The 15,071-nt window shown below is 38.1% G+C and overlaps 1 protein-coding gene across 1 annotated transcript; it reads left to right on the top strand.

Moving 5' to 3' along the window:
* The first annotated feature begins 12,203 nt into the window (after positions 1 to 12,203).
* Positions 12,204 to 13,762, top strand: LOC122003949 (probable protein phosphatase 2C 78). Its single transcript, XM_042558911.1, has 4 exons — positions 12,204 to 12,532; positions 12,605 to 12,972; positions 13,047 to 13,283; positions 13,353 to 13,762. The coding sequence occupies exons 1-4, from the start codon at positions 12,223 to 12,225 to the stop codon at positions 13,602 to 13,604; spliced, it is 1,167 nt and encodes a 388-aa protein (XP_042414845.1). The 5' UTR covers positions 12,204 to 12,222; the 3' UTR covers positions 13,605 to 13,762.
* Positions 13,763 to 15,071: the final 1,309 nt, after the last annotated feature.

Here is a 15,071-nt window from a genome sequence, read left to right as displayed (position 1 = left end):
TCTATAACGCCTGCATTGTAAATGATATTCAATATCATACAAGGTCCCGTGATTCTCGCAGAACTACTTAGAATAGTGGGATTAGCATACCATCATCTGATTGTTGGAACCCCAGGTTGTTTTGATGTGATCAAACAAGTTAAGTTAGGTCCTGTGGTGTTTTGACCCTGTGTCTAAGTGTGCAGGAACTTAGGAGCACAAGAAGTCGAACGGAAGATGCAACTAGCGAAAAGAACGACACGGGAGAGAGAGCCGACGGACTCTGTGCGTCTGAGGGACGAGGTGTTGCGGAAGAGTACACCAGCGGACGAGAAGGGAGCATGCGGTGTTTTCGAGGGACGAGAAGTCGGAGTGGAAGATTGCTCAAGGAGCAAGAGACGCAGCCAGCGAAAAGGTTGGCACGAGAGAGAGCCGACGGGCTCGGTGCATCCGAGGGATGAAGAGTTGAGAATGAGTACGTTGGCGGACGATAAGAAAGCACGCGACAATTCTGAGGGACGAGAAGTAGGTGCGGAACCCTGCTCAAGAAGGCTGAAATTGGGTTCGGGTGAGCCTTATTTTGGTTGGCCTAAATCACCCAAGCGAGCAGAGCCGGAGCAGAAGACCCGGACTGAGGCGAACAGAACAGGAGCAAAGAGCTCAGACCGCAAAAAGTCAACAATGTTGACTTTAGTGATCCGGGCGCTCAAAGCGATTTCGATGCCCGGAACCCGACTTTGACCAGATCACAATTTGACCATGATCCGTTGCGAAGGGGATAAAGTTTTATCCCCTTCCAGGTGCCAGGAAGCCTCCAGGAGCCCCGACCAAGGCTATAAATACAGCCTTGGTCCATAAGCTTTTCAACACAACAAGCAATTGTAACAACACTGATGTGCTTTCCTGTTTTATTTAGCTTCCTTCTTTCTGTACTTACACTGCTATAAAAGAGGCTTCTCCGCCTGAAGGAGAATTTAGTGTGATAATCTTCATTGGATTAACAACCTCCCCGGTTATAACCAAGTAAATTCCGGTGTCTCTTTTCTTTTAAGTTCAGTCTTTAATTATTTATGCAAGTGTTATTTTAAAAGTCCGAGAAGAGTATCTCTTTTATTTTTGTGTAGGGCTATTCAACCCCTCCGACAGTCGGCCACCAACGGTCCCTAACAAATGGTATCAGAGCCAGGACGTCTCAGAAGGGCTAACGGCCGACTAAAGCAACTAGATGGCCGGAGCTAACATCTATCCACCAACGTTCGAGGGGGAGTTCGCGTTTTGGAAGCGACGAATGGAGGTATTTCTTAAAATAGATTTCAGTATTTTACTAATAATGAAATATGGTTATGAAGCACCAAAGAATGCGAACGGAGAAGAAATTGAAAAATGCCTCTGGACCAAAAAGCAGCGCGACGATTTCATGTCAAACGGTAAGGCTGAATATCATCTCATAAGTGTACTACCGAAGGAGGGTCTCGACAGAATTGGCAACTACCAAAGTGTAAAAGAACTCTGGAAAAAGTTCTTGAAGCTCCACGAAGAACTGATTGAAGCCAAATCCGACTCCTTGATGGACACCGAGTCGTCATCAGAAGAATCCGAGACCGAAGAAATTGTCGAGAGAGCCCTGATAGCCAAATTCCTTCCCGAGGATATAGAAAGCTCATCCCTGATGAGCATCGATGAAGGGGGAGAGTCTTCAAAAGAAAGCAGCTCAACAGGGGGAGCATCAGAAGACGACAAGGTAAGTCAGGTACAGTCTCTACCACCTGACCAAATATTCAAATTTATAAAGTTATTAACTAAAGATTATTACATGCTAGAAAAAGAAAATAAAAAACTAAAATTAACTTTAGATAAATCTTGTTTGTTGGAAGATCTTAAAAGATTAGAAATAGAAAATGATAAATTAAAATTAGAAAATGATAATTTGAAAATACAAGTAGATATTTTGAAAAATCATGCATGTTTAAATAATCAATATATTAGAAAATTTTATGGATTAAATTGGTAGCTTAGATACCATAAGGGACAAATTAGAAATATTACAAAGAAATATGTCCCTAAGAAATTTCTAATTAATCCAGTTGGTTGGAACCTATATTGAGTTCCTAAGTCTCGTCTTACTTGAACCTTAATTTAGACTTAGCGCTTTCAGCGAGAAAATTAAATATTTAATTTCCTTATGAAGCTTTGTCTAGAAGTGGCTGATGATCCAATAACCAAGAAGTCATAGTGGCTCGCCACAGCCTGAAAGCCAAGATATTGAAATAAAGTGTTTAATTGACTAATTGATAAAGCATTAAATTGAAATTAGATAATGCTTTAAAGGGTTATTCAATTTTTTTTGAAAATTCTCAAAAAAAAATTTTGCTTGCAAATTTCTTTTAATTAGAAAATTTTCACAAAAATATTCTTACTTTAAATAAATTATTCAAATAATTTTTTGGAAATTTCTCAAATTTTTTCAAAGTTGTCTAACTTAGAATTTTTTCTGCTTAAATTTTACTTAGAATTTTTTCAAAAATGATTGCAATTTTTTTTATATCAAAATAATTTTCAAACTTTTCAAAATTATTACGCTTAGATTTTTTTTTTGAAACCCCATTTTTATGTGATCAAAGGGGGAGAAGGAAAATATTAAGTCTAGAGGGAGGTAGATCAAATTTTTTGTACTTTCATGCAAAATTTATTACTCTTGATTTATGTTGGTTTACCCTATCTTAACTTGGATTGCTCACATAAAAAATAGAGAGATTGTTGGAACCCCAAGTTGTTTTGATGTGATCAAACAATTTAAGTTAGGCCTGTGGTGTTTTGACCCTGTGTCTAAGTATGTAGGAATTTAGGAGCACAAGAAGTCGAGCGGAAGACGCAGCTAGCAAGCAGGACAGCACAGGAGAGAAAGCCGACGGGTTTAGTGCATCTGAGGGATGAGGTGCTGCGGAAGAGTACATCGGCGGACGAGAAGGGAGCGTGCAGTGTTTCCGAGGGACAAGAAGTCGGAGCAGAAGATTACTCGAGGAGCAAGAGACGCAGCCGGCGAGAAGGTCAGCACGGGAGAGAACCGATGGGCTCGGTGCGTCCGAGGGACGAAAAGCTGCAGATGAGTATGTTGGTGGACGAGAAGGAAGCACGCGATGATTCCGAGGGACGAGAAGCTGGAGCGGAAGCCTGCTCGAGAAGGCTGAAATTGGATTCGGGTGAGCGTTATTTCGGTTGGCCGAAATCACCCAAGCGAGCGGAGCCAGAGCGGAAGACCCGGACCGAGGCGAACAGAACCGGAACAGAGAGCCCGAACCGTAAAAAGTCAACAATGTTGACTTTAGTGGTCCGGGCACCCGGACCCAATCCGAGCGCTCGGACCAGTCCAGGCGCCCGGAGCGATTCCAGACGCCCGGAACTCAACTTTGACCAGATCATGATTTACCGTGATCCGTTGCGAAGGGGATAAAGTTTTATCCCCTTTCAGGCGTCTGAAACCCTCCAGGCGCCCCGACCAATGCTATAAATACAGTCTTGGTCCAGAAGCTTTTCAACATAGCAAGCAATTGTAACAACACTTGTGCGCTTTCCTGTTTTGTTTAGCTTCCTTCTTTCTGTGCTTACACTGTTGTAAAAGAGGCTTTTCTGCCTGAAGGAGAATTTAGTGCGATCATCTTCCTTGGATTAACAACCTCCCCGGTTGTAACCAAGTAAACTCCGGTGTCTCTTTTCTTTTGAGTCCAGTCTTTAATTATTTATGCAAGTGTTATTTTAAAAGTCCGAGAAGGGTATCTCTTTTATTTTTGTGTAGGGCTATTCAACCCGTCCAACAGCCAGCCACCAACGATCCCCAACACTGATGATGGTGTCAATTTAGATATTTTTTGGAGTGTTGAAAGATGTTGTTCAACTATTTTACTCTTTCAAGTATAAAGTACAATTATTCTGGTATGAATGGTTTTAATGTAATCTGAAAAAAAATTAATGATTGAAGAGTTTGATCTCTTATGTATTGACACTTCTAAAATATGGTACGCTGATGACCGATTCATTTTGGCCAACCAAGCAAATCAAGCTTATTATTTAAATGATATAAGTGTGGAGGTCATTAGAAGGTAGTACAAAAGGTTCAACATCGAGAAATATATGAAGTAACTGAAGTTGATGAAGTATCTAAAGAAATTGAATCTTGAAATAATTTCAATATTGAGACTAACCAGGATATTTCTTCTAATGAAGCAACTTCAATAGTTGGTGATGACTTAGAGATATCCCAACTTTGTAGATTAGATGTTTAGCATCAACATATAAATATGTCAAATGTACAAGTTGAGCTGACTAGTGATGCTCAAAGTTTTCTTAATGATGAAGATGAAAATATTGAAATTGATAGTGACCCAGTCAAATATCTCTTTCAGATGATGATAGTGATTAATTTTTATTTACATGGTATTTATATTTTTCTTTATTTTTAATTCATTTATATAAGATAAAGTTTTATTACTTGTAGATGCATATATATGTTGATATATATTTGTTGATTTATACATGATGATTATGTGACAGTCATGTCGTCCAAGAGGATTGAGCATCTACCAATTATGCAGACACTTACTGATGATAGTTCTTCTAGTGGTTAGTTGTTTTATATTTAAATTATAAAATTTTTATTTAGGTATTTCATTTTTTTAATTGTTAACACTTTTGCATTTGCAGGTCGGCCGCTATGTAGGGAGACACGTGGCACACATTATAATCGGTTGTGATGCCAAATCTCTAACCAGGGTAGATTACCTATTACTTTTCGTCAGAGCGATGGGCATCTAATTAGCCCAAACGCAGCTTCATTTATGACCAAGTTAGGTCTCTCGATAAAGAAGTTTGCTCCTTTAGAGTTAAGAGTTGGAAGCACGTCCCCGTTGATAATAAAAGGATGATATATGATCGATTATCAGTAAGTATAAGTAATTCAACACATTTATAATCACTCCTTTATTATTAACCATATGCAAAATAATTTTTTTTTAAGCTGCTTTTGATATCAATTTTCAGGAGGTTGCATCGTCAATTAAAGGAGACTGATCAATTAATTAGTGCATGGTATAGAGATAATAAAACCAAAATGCATAACCATTATAAGAAGTTATCGCACCTTTCTCCTGTTGAGCGCCGTCAACATATTCCAATCGAGTTTTGTGAGACTCAAGATGATTGGAACTACTTGTGCGCTTTGTTTGAATTTGAGGCATTTTAAGTAACTCATTCTATAATAAATGTCTTTTTTATATAAAAATTTAATTATTTGTTCTGTAATTATTATTTTATTTATATGAAATTTTGTGTTATAGAAAATATTTACAATAAATGTTGAAAATCGAGGGAAGCTCCCATATAACCATCGCGGAGGTTCTAAATCATTCATTTAGTATATTTACAATAATGTAAGTGCTAATTTTATAGTTTTCGTATATTGTTTGTTGCTAAAATATTAACACATTATTTTTTTAGATTGATCAATCACAAAGAAAAAATCGGATTACTGTCTTTAATGAAACTCATTATAGCTCCTCAAAAGGGTGGATTGACGACACGACCAAAACTACTTATATATGTTATGACCTTATTTAGTGAATTTGTTTTAAACTGTGTATTATTATTTTATGCTATTTTTAATATATTTTTTTTCTAGGATGATATGGTGAGACTACGTGATGAGTGTATTCAAACACAAAATTCAGAAGTGGGCATCGATGTAGTCCAAATTTCAAATACAGTTTGTGATCAGGTTCATGATACTCATTCTTATATTTGCTGGTCATGTTTGACACAATTTGATTGATACTTGCAAATTTTGTTACTATGTAATTTCTTCTATAATTATTAATTATTGCTACTTGTTACTCTCTTCTAGGATTTTCACAGTTACTAATCATTAAATAGTTATGTGTTATTTTAAAACATGTTGAAACTTGTATCAGGTCCTCGGTACTCGTTCGAGATACATTAAAGGACTTGGAAGTGGGCCAAAACCAATTAGATCCACTTCTTCAGATGCCATCTCCTCATCCAGAATAACTAACACCGCATTGTGTGAAAAACTTGAATCCGCCCAAGAAGAGTTAGCAAACACCAAAGTTCAATTAACAAACACCCAAGATGAGTTAGCATCAATGACATCAAGACAAAATATGTTTGAACAAATTCTTAACCGATTAACATCTAGAGCATTAGATTTCTTGATCCATGATTCATCTTCGGCTCCACCTCCTCCTCGATCTTAGACTTTGATGTTGTGAATTTTTGAATATGAACATGATGTTGTTAAGTTTATTTCTTGTAGAGTTTGATGTTGTGGATTTTTGGTTGTGAACTTGATGTTTTGAACTTGTTACTTGTTGTGTACTTTATTTGTTGTGTTACTTGTTGTTTGACTTTGATATTGAGTACTTGCATCTCTTGTTTGTGAATGTTGCTAGAGTTGTGAACTTATACTTTGATGAAGTATGACCTGTTTGTGAGTTTATTTGTGAATTTGTTGTTAGAGTTATACTTGTATAAGTTTGTGAATATTGTTGGTAGAGTTGTGATTGTTGTGAATATTGTTGTTAGAGTTGTGATGATTGTATAAATTTGTAAATTTGTATACTATTGGGGTTACAAGGTTGTAAACATAGTCCCACATTGAAAACACATGGGAAAGATCATGGGTTTATAAGAAAAAGATATCTCCATTAGTATAAAACATTTTGGGTAGAGCCCAAGAGCAAAACCATGAGGGTTTATGCCCAAAGTGGACAATATCATATCATTATGGAGATATCAAACAATTTTTCGATCCTACAATTGGTATCAGAGCGAGGTTGCTCTTCACCGAACAAACCGCCAAAAGAAGCACGAGCTAGAGCCGTGATCCAAGATCAAACCATGTGAGTGAAATCTTGAACGAAGTAGGGGAGGCCCTGAGCAGGTCAAGAGTGACCTGATGTTTGAGGGGGACGCTGTGGTTCTTTGTTGGAGGGGGGATTATTGGGGTTACAAGGTTGCAAATATAGTCCCACATTGAAAATACATGGGAAAGATCATGAGTTTATAAGAAAAAGATATCTCTATTGACATGAGACCTTTTAGGTAGAGCTCAAGAGCAAAACTATGATAGCTTAGGCCAAAAGTTGACAATATCATATCATTGTGAAGATATCTAAATTCTTTTCGATCATACATATACAAGATATGATTGAAAACAAAAAATGTTTTTTTAAAAAAATTAATGATTAGCAATGAAATGTGATATTTCGTCGCTAACATGTATGGTTAGCGATGACTTTATCAAAATTCATCGCTAAACAATTAAATGTATCAGCACTTATCATAAACTTTTGTGGCGAAATACGATTGTGTTAGCGATGAATACAATAGGGTTAGCGACAAAATTTATCCAGTTCTAAAAAATTATCAATGACGAAAGACGGAAAATTGTAGCAATTGTTTGCAACGAATTCAAACGAATTTGCCGCAAACCTTTAACTTAGCGACGAATAAAACAAGTTCGTCGCTAACAATTTAGCTATGCTTATTATGGTTTAGCTCCGAGTTTTATCACGTCGTTAATATATTAGCTATGAAATATAAATAATCGTAACTAATAAGTGTTTATGACAACCGTACAACAACGAGCGACGAAAAGTTATCATTGTAAATATTTGTTAGCGACGATTATTTATATATTAGCGGTGAGTAATTTCATCGCTAAATATAAACTTATAGTGAGATGTGCTTGTGATTTAATCTTGTTACCGAGTGTGCAACATTGACTAACTTGACGGATCAAAAGGACCAGACACCAGGCAGAAAGTCCGGTCAGGATGTGCAATTCTCAATTAACAAAGTCCAGATGTGGGATTTTGGTAAAAGATCAGGATATTCAATTCCCGATGGGTTGAAGACTGGAAGTGCGATTCTGGCAGGAGGTCGGGATGTTCGATTCTTGATTGGTGAAGTCTGGATGTGCGATTCCGGCAGGATGACCTAGTGGATCAGATTGGATGCTGAGGAGGTACCTTAATATTTGGTAAGTGGAGGTAAGTCATTGGAGGAGAGCAACTTAGTGGAAACACACCCCGTCTGAAGGGACAGTAGATATCGGTCCAATTTATGTTCATTTTGGAAAATATAAATTGAGACCATAACTAGATTCAAGTCTGGAGGACAGAATCTAATTAATACTATTTTTATTATACTAACTCTGTCTTGTAGGTTATTATTTATTTTAGGTTAACATGAACTTACAGGATCAAATTGAACAAAATGTCTCAAGTGAACAATATTTGAGGCGTCTTCCATGCGAAGGAAGACGGCTTAAGCTTAGCGATGGAAGACGCCTTAGATGGCATGGAAGGCGCCTTTGGTCGGATAAAATAGAAAGCTTCGTTGACAATAAGAACCGACTTTTAAGGGATAGAGGTTGCAGTTGAAGGTGCCTTCAGTTGTGTTGAAGGTGCACGTCTTCCATGAAGTTAAACAAACCTCTATTACAAGCTCTACGTTATCGTTCGACGTTCCGATTGATTCGACTTTGCGCTACTGCCCCACTACAACGCTATTGTGCCTGACTACTGCTAAGAAGTTGTCCAACACCGAGCTCAATCCTAGAAATTACAAGTGTTGGGTAACTTCTATTTACAGTCAATTTCTTTATTACTTTAAAAGGAAAATATAGGGTTGTTATACTCTTCTGATAGTGAATTGCCTATCAATAGGTCCGAGGGACCTGGGCCATGGAGTAAGAGTTGACGAAGACTCCGAACCAAGTAAAATCGACTGTGTCTTTTTTGTTGTTCTAATTTTTCTACTACATACTTTGATTTCAAAAAAGTTTTTAAAACACATGATTCACCCTCCCTCTCTTTCATATGTGTCTCGATCCAACACTATGTATCTCTAGAATTAATTAGGTGAAACATATACAATTATTTTTTTTTGTTTAAATCTAATTTTAGAGAGCCATTGTATTTACCCATCAATTTTTTTAATCCAATTGTTTAAATTGTGAACTCAATTAATTAATTAGAGAGGTGGACGACCTTCCCCGATTTACCCACCGGTAAATTTGAAAGCTCAAGTGGATATACGTTCAACTTCTTAAAAATTTTATTTCATTAGAAAAAAATATAACTATAGATGCTTTAGAGTATGCTGAATGTTTTGCTACGCCCTGTCCGAGGAACTAAGTAGACGCAAACCGAGAACTTCATGGGGAGTTGACCCTCTTGATTATGAGATTTCATTGTCTGAAAGTAGAAGACAAGATTTAGTGTATCTATCCAATTCAAATCTAGTCCTCGATCGTTTGACTGAAATAAATACGAGAGAGTGAGAGTTCACTGAAAGTTCGTGAACACCCCCTTGCAGTGGTGAACTGTGTTCACAGGCATCTCGTGAAATCGATCCTCCATCTACCCCTTCCATGTCTGAATGCTACTTGACAACGTTGACTTCGACGAGATAGAAATAGATATGATAAAATCTCAGGACATAATTTTTTTTTATAAAAAAATCTACTACTTCTCCTGTAATTAAAAGTCTCCATATAACTTTTTTTTAACGCCCAATACTATGAATCATATATCTTTATTTATTATTTTTCATTTAATATTTATATATATTAATTATTATCTTTGATTTAATTTATTTATAATTTAAATTAATAAATTAATTAACTTATGAATTTTAATTTAATTATAGTAATTTGTATTGTTTTTAACTTATCAAATATATTTAGGGGACGTTTGATTTAGGGGAATAGAAGTAGGGAATGAGAATGAGAATCATTGATTGTCATTGTTAATGTTTGGATTATAGGAATGGGAATACAAATAAGGGAATGAATCCTTGAAATTAGGTAATAACTCATTCCCATGTACCTCCCCTTCAATGAGTCATTACCCTATTTTCATCAATCAAAATATTCCCTTATTCCAAAAATACCCTTGACCTAAAACTAAAATTTTCTCCTTTAATATCAAATATCAAAATATATTTATTTATTTTTTCTTTCGTATCACTTCTCTCTCCTTGTTATCTCTCATCATATTTTATCTCTCATCATTTTTCTCACACATTTTCTCTCTCTTTAATCCCTCCTATCACACTCTCTTTTCTCTTTTTTTTCTCATTACACTTTCTCTCTCATCATACTTTCTCTCTCCTCAATCTCTTTCATCGCACTCTCTTCTTTCTTTTTTTTCTCATCATACTTTCTCTCTCCTTAATCTCTTCCATCACACTCTCTTTTCTCTTTTTTTTCTCAACACACTTTCGCTCTCATCCTACTTTCTCTCTCCTCAATCTCTCTTGTCACACTCCTTCCTTTTTTTCCTCAACAGACTTTCTCTCTCATCATACTTTCTCTCTCCTCAATCTCTCTCATCACACTCACTGTTCTCTTTTTTTTCTCATCACACTTTTTCTCTCATCATACTTTTTCTCATCACACTCTCTCTCTCCTCATTTTTTCTCATTACATTTTCTCTCTCTTCATTATCTCCCATCATACTTTCTCTCACATCATTTTTTTTTCTCTCATATTCTCTCATCATGCTCTCTCCTATCACACTCTCTTTTCTCATTTTCTCTCATCACACTTTCTCTCTCTTAATTATTTCTCATCACACTTTCTCTCTCATCATCCTTTCTCTCTCATCATTCTCTTTCATCATATTTTTTTCTCACATTCATCTTTCTCTCACATCTAATTTTTTTCTCTTATTTTTCTTTAAGGGTAAAAAAGGAAATTTTGACTTATTCCGATAGAAAATATACAACTAACCAAACATTGCTTTTAAGAGTGATATCCATGCTCATACCTATTCTCATTCCACAATACAATGATTCCCATTCCGATTCCTATTCCTAGGAAAGAACCAAACGCCCCCTTATTTTTAAAAAAACAAATAAGTATTTTAATTGTTTAAATCAATATTATTTTTTCAATAATTAATGGCTCCATCTTACATAGAAAAAAAAATAGATTTAAAAAAGTAAACCTGCTCTTAACTAAAAACCCCAAAGTCCACCTCTACACTCATGAAAACTTTTTTATTCAATTTTTTTTTTAATTCTACGAACCTTAAAGCATCTCCAATATAAGCTTTCTCAAAGGTTCGTAAAATTAAAAAACTTTAATAAAAAAAATTTTGAAGATTGTGTAGGTGAGATTTAGGATTTTTAATTTAAGAGCACGTTTGAATTTTTAAACTATTTTTTTTTAAAGTGGAGCCAAAAATTAATATGCATGAACTTTTCCAAACAATTAAAAAATAAATTATTTGATGAAATGTTTAATTATACTATTTTTTTCATAAATAATTAGTAATAATTAAAATGGTATTTTTTTTCTTTTGAAAATAAATATATTTGAGATAAGCTAAAAATATACAAATGATTATAATTAAATTAAATTTATAAGATAATTAAATATTACATAAAAATTATATATTTAATTAAATTTAAAATCCTAAATTTATTAATTTATTAATTATTAATTATAAATAAATTAAATTTAAGATCATAATTAATTAAAATATCAAATAAAAATTATATAGAAATATTAAATGAAAAAATAATAAATAAAAATATATGTTTTATAGTGTAAGACACATAAAAAATTTGTATAAGATTTTTTTTTATTACTAAGAGTATAATAGAATTTTATAAAAAAGATAGATCTGTTATCTTAGCGGCCTCTAGTGTCGGCCTATATAATAGATTTTTATATTTATGATATGATATTAATGTGGCATATTAAAAATTATTAAAAAAAATTTTGAGAGATTTAATCATTTAAAATATCTGAAGAGTTTTTTTTTTATATGATATAACCTTGATATAATATATTTTAAAAAAAAAATAAAAAAAATATTGAAAAATTAAACATTGAAGTGCCCTTATAAACAGCGGATGATCTTACCGGCATAGAAAGTCAAGTAGTTGATAAAAAGGAAGAAAAACAGTGTACGGGAATCGACAGATTTATCCACTGCACTGCCATTTCCGACGAAGAATTCAAAAAAAAAATTAGAATATTATCTTTTTAATATTAATTTTATTTTATCTGAAAAGTTTTATCAGTCCAATTCAGAATTACGAAAGAAAAGGAAAGAGCTTTAAGGGACGCGTTTTCTTTCAATTTCCGGGACCTTCCGCTTTCTATATATTAGCTGTAACCCTTCAATCAAATCGTCGTCATTTGTCAATTTCCAAAAAATGAAACGGTGCTTCGGTTGGTGCTCCGCCGGCGCCGGGGCCGAGGCCGGCGCCGGGGCCAGCGCCAGCGCCAGCAGAGAAGGAGGAGGTGGCAGTGTGGAAAGCAGAGATGGGCTTCTTTGGCATACGGACCTCAAGCCGCACTCCTCCGGCGACTTCTCCATTGCCGTCGTCCAGGCCAACGACTCGCTCGAGGACCAGGGGCAGGTGCTTGCCTCATCCTCCGCCACCTACTTCGGCGTCTTCGACGGCCACGGCGGCCCGGAGGCCTCTCGCTTCGTCAACGCCCGCCTCTTCTCCCACCTCCACGGTATCGACGCTTTGGTACTCTGGTTCGATCATTTTTTTTTTTCAGTAGGATTCATAACGTTTTTCTTCGCAGAGTTCGCGTCGGAGCAAGGAGGCCTCTCCGTGGAGGTGATACGCAAGGCGTTCACCGCCACCGAGGAAGAGTTCCTGCAACTGGTTAAGCAGTCGTGGCGTTCCCGCCCAAAGATCGCGTCCGCCGGGTCGTGCTGCCTCGTCGGAGCCATCGCCGACAACGTGCTCTACGTGGCGAACCTGGGCGACTCGAGGGCGGTGCTCGGCCGGCGGGGAGCCGACGGAGGGGCGGTGGTGGCGGAGCGGCTGTCCAGGGACCACAATGTCGGGGAGGAGGAGGTGAGGAGGGAGCTGACGGAGCTCCACCCCGACGACTCCCGCATCGTCACCTACAACAGAGGCGCCTGGCGAATCAAAGGGATCATCCAGGTCACAAACACTCACCGATCTCTCTCACTTCCAAAGATCCCACGCTCTTGGTCTAACACGCGCCGTGTTTTCAGGTGTCAAGATCCATCGGGGACGTGTACCTGAAGAAGCCGGAACTCTCCGGCGACGCTCTGTATCAGAAGCTTGCCGCTCCGGTCCCCTTGACACGGCCCGTGGTGACGGCGGAGCCGTCAATCAGGATACGCAACATCAAGCAGAACGACCTATTCCTGATATTCGCATCGGACGGCCTCTGGGAACATCTGAGCGACGAAGCTGCCGTAGATATCGTCTCCAACAACCCCCGATCGGTTTGTTCTTCTCTCTCCGTTCAATTTCCAGTTCTTGATTCGCGATCCCTAATTGTGGTTGTGGCGCAGGGGATAGCGAAGAGACTTGTACAAGCTGCCGTCGCCGAAGCAGCGAAGAAGAGGGAGATGAGATACGACGACATCAAACACGTGGAGAAGGGGATCAGGCGGCTGGTCCATGACGACATAACGGTCATAGTCATCTACCTCAGCCACGGCGGCAGCGACGACGGCGAAGAAGGAGAAGGTTCCAAGTTCGAGGGAGGCAATGTCGACTGCACTAATGCACCGGTGGACGTCTTCTCGCTCCATGCTGCATAATTCAGGCAACCTTAGCATATTTGAAATCGTGTTTATGCTATCAAATAAGAAAGAACTGGGATGAAGAATAAATTTCTAAAAAACTTATTGTTGCAAAAATAAGTTTAAAAATGTTTAGAATTATAATTCTTAAATCATAAAGCATGCTTATTTGTCTACGACTAAGAGGGTGCTCGTATCACTTCCGAACGCTTTGACCCCAGTTGCAGACGAATGGCACGGACGATAAATTGGGGAGTATATCATCTCGTTATATATATATTGATACGGTGCATAATTGTAGGATCCGGCCGTCAGAAGTTAAGGAGACGTGGTAGTCAGAAGTCAAGGAAATGTGACAGTCAAAAGTCAAAGTCAAAAAGACGTGACAGTCAGAAGTCAAGGGGGGTGGCAGTCAACAGTTAGGAGGATGTGACAGTCAGCAGTTAGGGCGGCGCTCAAGTCAGGTACCTTTTTTCCAGAAAAATAGTGTACAAAGGAGAAAGAAAGTAGAAGACAAGTGTGAATATGCAAGAGAGCGTACCTGCGTGAGGGAGAGGACCTCCCTTTTTATATGACAGTGCGTACCTTCTGGAGTCTGACTAATGTCAGATAATGTCGAGTGTCAGGGCTTGTTGGGTGATGGGGGACACATGGCCTCCTATACACTGAAGGAAGGTTCCTTTCGTAGGTGACTGCAGACCGTTGGAATATTCCCTGATACTTAGCAGTTATTTTCTGACAGACGATTACGATTCCTTGACCTTGTTGTCATGTAGCGCTTTCTATCCTGACCGAGCATGAATAGGGCAGTTCAGGATGATCAATCAGGTATAACACCTGGCCTAAACCTTGGGGGATCGGGAGCCATGGAAAGATCGCCCAAGAGCTGACCGAGAGTTAGCTGATCGGGAGTTTAGCTTCCTGAGAGCACTAGGCCTAAGTACAACTAGGTTGTGAGAGCCCAACCCGTCAAATCCAGGTCAGGTATCACCTTGACTATCTACTCAAGTGTCTCAGATATGGAGTTTCGATCTGTGAGAACACAACCGAGAATCAAGTTGCTGACGTCGTCACCCGGTCTTACTTCCTCTTTCCATACCTATTGACTGCCTTGTCCCTTTGGCTTCTGATTGTCACATCCCCTTGACTTTTGACTGTCACATCCTCTTGATTTTTGACCGCCACGTTCCCTTGACTTCTACTGCCCAACCTTATCAGACCCCACCATTATGCACTATATCACAAGCCTTCCCCCTAAGTCTAGTCGAAGGAGACTCAAGTCCGACTGATTAGACTCATGCTCTATGATCCTGTCGGGAGGCTGAGAAGACGGACCTGCCTGTGTGATGCGTCTGGAAAGTTGACCGTATCCCCATGACCCGGCTGATGAGTTGTCTCCTGTGTTGACCAAGTCGTCGGAAGTCCTCTGGTCAACAACACCTGCAGCCAGCGACCGGGTTGCCTCGATCCCTCGTACCTCGATGC

The sequence above is a fragment of the Zingiber officinale genome, chromosome 7B, assembly GCF_018446385.1.
Source record: "Zingiber officinale cultivar Zhangliang chromosome 7B, Zo_v1.1, whole genome shotgun sequence".
NCBI lineage: Eukaryota > Viridiplantae > Streptophyta > Magnoliopsida > Zingiberales > Zingiberaceae > Zingiber > Zingiber officinale.
The sequence above is the reverse complement of the archived record's forward strand: the minus strand, read 5'-3'. Positions and strand labels throughout refer to the sequence as shown.

What these genes read in the sequence shown, in the direction of transcription:
- LOC122003949 (XM_042558911.1), top strand. Translation starts at nt 12,223, where the DNA reads ATGAAACGGTGCTTCGGTTGGTGCTCCGCCGGCGCCGGGGCCGAGGCC. An exon ending in CCTCTTCTCCCACCTCCACG is followed by an intron (nt 12,533 to 12,604) that starts GTATCGACGCTT and finishes TTTTCTTCGCAG; the next exon opens with AGTTCGCGTCGGAGCAAGGA. An exon ending in GAATCAAAGGGATCATCCAG is followed by an intron (nt 12,973 to 13,046) that starts GTCACAAACACT and finishes CCGTGTTTTCAG; the next exon opens with GTGTCAAGATCCATCGGGGA.